This window comes from Mesitornis unicolor, unplaced genomic scaffold, assembly GCF_000695765.1.
Source record: "Mesitornis unicolor isolate BGI_N332 unplaced genomic scaffold, ASM69576v1 scaffold44853, whole genome shotgun sequence".
Classification (NCBI taxonomy): domain Eukaryota; kingdom Metazoa; phylum Chordata; class Aves; order Mesitornithiformes; family Mesitornithidae; genus Mesitornis; species Mesitornis unicolor.
In genome coordinates, this window is record NW_010176198.1 from 261 (window position 1) to 6,870 (window position 6,610).

Below are 6,610 nucleotides of genomic sequence, written 5' to 3' on the forward strand. Positions count from 1 at the left end.
ACGCAGTGATGGCTCGAACTGGTCTGCTTCTTTGTAGGGATTTAAAGCGAACCTCTCTCTTCTGAGGAGACCCGGGGAGAAGACTTATACTCAGCGTTGCCGGTTGTTTGTTGGGAATTTGCCTGCTGATATCACAGACGAAGATTTTAAAAGACTGTTTGCCAAATATGGGGAGCCAGGAGAGGTTTTTATCAACAAAGGAAAAGGCTTTGGATTCATTAAATTGGTAGGCTTTCGTATTCTACATCTGTCCGTTTAATTATCAGGGAGTGGTAATTTACAACTGGGTTTTCTAAAACTGGATCTTGACCTTTCCTCAGGAATCCAGAGCTCTGGCAGAAATTGCGAAGGCAGAACTGGATGATACCCCCATGAGGGGTCGTCAGCTTCGTGTTCGGTTTGCCACCCATGCTGCTGCTCTTTCAGTGCGCAATCTTTCACCCTATGTGTCCAACGAGTTGCTGGAGGAAGCTTTTTCCCAGTTTGGTCCGGTGGAAAGAGCTGTTGTGATTGTAGATGATCGAGGTAGATCGACGGGAAAAGGCATTGTTGAATTTGCATCAAAGCCAGCTGCAAGAAAAGCATTTGAACGGTGTACTGAAGGAGTGTTTTTATTGACAACGTAAGTATTGCTTAGGATTCTTAGTTTTAAGCTAAATAAAACTGTCAGCTCCTAGCTTTTTGGAATGGAGGTTCTTCGGGAGAAGTAAAATGAGTGTTTTTTTGTTCAGCACTCCTAGGCCGGTTATTGTGGAACCATTGGAGCAGCTGGACGATGAAGATGGGCTTCCAGAAAAGCTTGCTCAGAAGAACCCAATGTATCAAAAGTAGGCACTGTCTTTTGGTATTGAGAGCGCGCAGGGGATGTGTGTGGTGTTGGTGCAGAGTCTGAAGGAGAGAGGGTCATTTTTGAGAAGCAGGCTTTGGATTTTGAGTGGTGCTTTCAATTCTGGCTTTCTTTGGTAGTGTGTGTCCTCAGACAGCATAGTTTACTGATTTTGTGTATTCACTGAGCATTGCACAAGTGGTTTTCTACTTTGTGCCACAGAGAACCAGTAAAGCCTAAGGAGTAGCCAAATAACCTGGGTTTTATATGTAGAAACTCTTGAAAGTTGACTTCAGCTCCTTGCTTATCCTGTTGTTGAGAGCTCACTCTTAAGTCATCTCACTTACGGTGTCTCATGATGATCCCATAGGGAGTTTATGAACTGATATTTATGGCACGAAATGAGAAATTAAGAAAGAATTCAACTCATTCCATGATGAATAAAAACGAGTTGCCCATGGATTTGCCTTCTGAAGCTGACCACTGGGCATAGAGGAGTAGCTGCGAGGCTGTAGGAGTCTTTTTCCAAGTAGCAGTTTTAGTTAGAACCTACCTACTGAACTTGTTTGGTGTAGAAATGTGGTATTTCCCCAGATCACGAAAGGGAGGTGCAGGGGGCAGACCCAGTCTTGATTATACGAGGAAGTGTTCAGCATTACTTGCTTTGATCAGAAGCTGTGAACAGTGTAGAGGCAGCGTCTTTGTAAAGTGTAGTCAGTGTAGATAACTGCAGTTGTAAGAGGGAAGGCTTGCAGGAGTCTCCACGTTTGCTGCAGCAGTTGCAGGATTTCTATTAAATGTGGCTGTTGAAGTCTCAGATGCTGCTCTGTAGCAGTGTTGTCACAGCAGAGTTGTGAGGTATTTTCCTTTCTGATGTTCCCTGATAATTCTGCTTGTGATCCTTCATTGACCTACAATTTCCAGGCTTACCAGGTCTGAACGAGCATCTTCCTCTCTGCAGGGAAAGATAGACTCCTCCTCGGTTTGCTCAGCCTGGCAGCTTTGAATTTGAATATTCCCAGAGGTGGAAATCTTTAGATGAGATGGAGAAACAGCAGAGAGAGCAAGTGGCAAAAAACATGAAAGATGCCAAGGACAAACTTGAAAGTGAGATGGAAGATGCTTATCACGAGCATCAGGCAAACCTCTTGCGTCAAGGTAATTGCTCTGGAGTCTGTGTTGTCGTTTTGCTTTAAATGCTGGTTTAAATGTATGGCTGCTGAGTGGTTTCATGAATAAATTCATGCTTCCTGCTGCTCGCTTGAGGATTTTCAGGCTTAAAAAAGAGCAACTGGTAGTTGTAAAATTTTAATTTAAATTAAATACTGTTAAGAATAGACACACTCAGAAAGTAGACGTCTGCCACGGAGCAGGTGATGTAATTTAAATGTGACAGCAGTGTGTGAAATAGCTGCTGACAAGCTTCATTTCTGCAGACCTCATGAGGCGCCAGGAAGAACTGAGACGTATGGAAGAGCTCCATAATCAGGAAATGCAGAAACGCAAGGAGATTCAGCTGAGGTTGGTTTGGCTTTCATGGGATTTCTTGTGAAGCTACATTTTCATTTTTACAATGATTTCTATATGAAAGCTTTTATTTTCAAGAAACACCTTTGCTGCTTCAGTGTGTGTATGAGAAATTGAGCTGCAGTGTAAGTTTCTCCTCAAATATTTGTGCATTGTAGAGTTATCTCTTTTGCTTAAGTGTAACCGTGCAGTGCCTTTTAAATTGCTGATGCAAGTGGTGTTGTGAGCTGATGGCTCCGCTGCCGAGCTCTAACAGTCTGCTTTGGGCTGAGCAGGCAGGAGGAGGAGCGGCGCAGGCGGGAGGAGGAGATGATGATTCGCCAGCGGGAGATGGAAGAACAAATGAGAAGACAGAGGGAAGAGAATTACAGTAGAATGGGTTACATGGATCCAGTAAGTGAGATCACGACGTTTTGGGGACGTATTGCCATGTTCAGGGATTTCTCAAAGATGCTTTTTGAACACTGATACATTTTGCTTCCTCCGTGATACTGTGGTGTCTTTGTGTGGATGTAGTGGTGGTTGGCTGTACGAGTGCTGTGTCTCCTGCAAGGGGTGGATTTCAGTGCCTGCTTATCTGTGCTAAAAGGTGTTTCTTCTATGCAGAGGGAGAGAGACATGAGAATGGGTGGTGCCACCACAATGAACATGGGAGGTAAAGAATTTTTAAATGATTACTTGACATGATTCACTTAGAAACTGTCAGAGTATGATTATATATTTCTCTTTCTTAGATCCTTATGCTTCTGCAGCCCAGAAATTTCCACCTCTGGGAGGTGGTGGCGGCATAGGTTATGAAGCTAATCCGGGAGTTGGCCAGGCAGCCATGAGTGGTTCTATGATGGGAAGTGACATGGTAACGTATCCTGTGGTGCCTTTAGTTTAGCTCAAGGGAAATGTTGTGGTTGGGAATTGATTCTCTCCCAGTGTTCGGATGGTTGTGCAAATGTTACTGTTAACTGCTGACTTTGTTGTCAGGTGTTTAACGTGAAGACACTACGGCAGTGTGTAGTGCTAGATTAGTTCTTAACCATTGTGGTAGCTTACACAGTTGGGAGTTGTTTGTAAGTGAATTCAAATGTGCTCTTCAGCATATTTGCAATTAACTCTGACGTTATTGGACTTGGGAAATTCTGCATCACTGTTAGGCTTGGAAGGATGTATAAATCGTAGACAATCTGATAAATTTCATCATTAAATACGTGTGTAGCAGCGTTTCAGTCATCTGACATTCTGTATCAATGGACAAGAGGGATTCTTGTTCTCCTTCCCAGTGTGTAACATTGTATTTATTTTGACCCTTCCAAGCCTAGGTAGGGTTGATGCATGTTGGTATGGGTATGCTGTTAATTAAAAAAATCTGTGCTCCTGTCTATCGAAGCAGCAGATTAACTTAGTAATCAGTGGTAAACAGCATATCACTTACTCTGTATGCTGATGTTTGCCATAGAAGAGCAGAAATGCTGTTTTTTAGCTGTAGGCATGTTCCAGCAATCCTTGACTGTAGCTGTTTTGTGGTTCCATCTCACAAAGGAGGGATGTTCTTGTTTTCCCATGTTGGGCATGACTCTGTAGGTAGAGCTTGTTAAAGCTACGCCATATCTCGTGCTCCGAGGTATGCTTCCAAACTGTACTGTTTTGGCACACTACACGTGTGAATGGGCCTGAGCCTGCTTGGTGTTAGCACACTGAAGCAATATGGATGTAGATTAAAGAAATGCTTTATGGGCAGGATGGAAATCTGTTGGTTTAGGTGGTGGTACTGGTGTGCTTCCACCCTCCTCAGAGGGTGTACACTCCATAGCACAAGCTGAAGTAAATGATTTTTGGGTGGGTTTAGACCTCTGGCTTCATGTGGTGAGCTGCCATAGTAACTTGTCAGGTATCTTCCGTTTTTGGGGGTTTTTTTGGGAACCAGATCTTTGGAATGATAACTTTGCAGAGCATCGTTGATTCAGTAGACAGTGCCGTTGGCCTGAGTGTATCTGTATAATCTACTGATACTCGAGCAGTTCCTAAGTTCCCCGTGAACAGTCAGGCAGTCTGTGGTGAATGCTGTGTACATTTTTCTCCTGGAAATCATGGTACAGGTGCATGCTGAACTTAAATAATACTTAAAAACATGGTATGGGTCAAAAGGTGCAGTAAGATGGTGTAACTGCCTTGAGTTTCTTAGGATGGGGATCTCTGCCACTCAGTGCTGTCACAGCTCCTGGGCTGATACCTTCCAAACAGAATTGGAGAAAAGCTTAAGCTGCCATGAATTAGGCAGAAAGAACCTAGGTAATCTCTCTGAAATTCCTTTCTGGAAGGATTGACAGTGACTTTCAGAAGTCAAGAACTTCGATGTGAATTTTCAGTTGCAGCTAACTTTTTAAACAAACAACGTACCGTTGTTCTGTGATTTGGTAGCGGGAAACTTGCTTGAAATGAAAGTTTAAAGCTATCTTTATAATTTGTCAGTTCTGTAGATCGAATGCTGATCACACCTACCGATACAAAAGCTGAATGAAGTTACATGCAACTAGAGGTACTACTAAAATATACCTGAAGTCTCTGCTTTACTGCAGGGTAATGTAGCTTTTCCATCTTGGTGTGAAACCTTTCAGCGCTGTCAAGTTGTGAATTTTCCAAGAGCTTGTGGTGCAGGTGGGGTGGGAAGGGAGATGCTGACTGGATGCACACAACCAGCCCTCTGTGCATAGTTCTAACTTGAAATGCTGAACAAACCGTAGCTCTCTGAACACGTTTTGCACATTGTACAGCAGCAGTTCTGGGGTACGTGGGGTTTTAACAAATGCCAGTCTTTTGCTGGAGCAGTTGTGTTGGTTAGGTAAATCACTGGTCATGAGCTTTTTTCACATTTTTTTTCTTCTTGCAATGCAGTAGTGCTCCCAATCAGGTTTGGGTACTGCCTAAGGCCTCTGCAGTTTAGTCAGCAGACCGTAGTCTTAACCCCATCTTGAAAAGCAATGGTCTCTATTGCAGCACATGCCATTAACTGGTGAGTAGGCATTCTGTTTACAGTGGCATTTTGTCAATGTCAGCTCGTACTTCAGTGACCTGAAGACCGGTTCTCTGGCTAGGCTTGTTTGGAAATGACAGTGATGTAATCTGAGCTTTTACTGCACTAAAGGTGAGAAGTTTGCAAGCTATTAGCATTAACTTGGTTGAAATTTGCTAGAGCTCATTTGGAAAAGTTGTTAATTCACATCTGCACTAATGCTTACATTTCTAGCACTGCAGGGAGGATCTGTTCTTTGTAACAGATGTATGAGAATGCATCAAGTGGGAACATACCTCAAGGCATGTATTACAATAAACTAATTTTTAAATTACCCTTTTTTCCTTTCTATGTTCCCGGTACCTGTGGATCGGCTCAATGGTGATTGTATCGACGAACCTTGACTACGGAACCTTCTAAAAATATATACTTAACACACATGGACATCAACTACCTATAATGAACTGTTAATTCTGTTCCAATAGCGTCCTGAACGCTTTGGGCAGGGAGGTGCGGGGCCTGTGGGTGGCCAGGGTCCTAGAGGAATGGGGCCTGGAACACCAACAGGATATGGTAGAGGGAGAGAAGAATATGAAGGCCCAAACAAAAAGCCCCGATTTTAGATGTGACCTGTAGTTTCATTCCAGTTTGTTTTTGTCTGTCTTGTTTAGACACCAACTTTTTAATTCTTGCATTTTAGTAAGAAAGCTACGTTTTTATGGATGTTAGAAACTTACTGACCTAATATTTGTAAGTGGTCTGTTTGGGCGAGTACAATTTAATTATGTAATGCAGTGTTTCGAAACAAATTTAGCTGTTTTTTTGATGTATAACGTCCCTAACTTGATGGCAGTGTACCTTGTGCCACTGAATTCCCAAAGTGTACCAACTTTTTTTTACTGTGCTTCAAATAAATAGAAAACTAAATGTAGTAACTCTTCTTGCCATTCGTGGTTAAACGTACGAGGCTGAACCCCACACCTTCCGCAGTAAAGCGAGAGTCTCGAATAGAGCTCGAATTAGACCAGGGTGTGGAGCTGTAGAGAAGAGAGACCTCTTCCAGTAATGCCTCTAGCTTAAGATTGGGTCAAATAGCAGCTTAACTTTGCAGTAGGTGCAGATTTTTTTGAGCATTAATTGTGCTGCAATAAGGAAGCAAACGAAATCTTGCAAGTGCTGTAAGATACAGTAATTAAAGCTACGCTGCAAGCAGTGCAGTACGTAATGAATTGTCATGTTTTAGCTACAGATAA

At 42.8% G+C, this 6,610-nt stretch overlaps 1 protein-coding gene across 1 annotated transcript; it reads left to right on the forward strand.

The window, feature by feature from the left end:
- Nucleotides 1-37: 37 nt before the first annotated feature.
- Nucleotides 38-6,284, forward strand: SFPQ (splicing factor proline/glutamine-rich; the record flags this gene model as incomplete). The annotated part of the gene is given in 9 exon segments (XM_010181677.1): nucleotides 38-226; nucleotides 321-622; nucleotides 732-827; nucleotides 1,788-1,984; nucleotides 2,263-2,347; nucleotides 2,629-2,746; nucleotides 2,960-3,008; nucleotides 3,088-3,209; nucleotides 5,843-6,284. Coding segments are annotated over 9 exon segments (1,296 nt in total), but the record flags the coding sequence as incomplete, so codon positions are not given.
- Nucleotides 6,285-6,610: the final 326 nt, after the last annotated feature.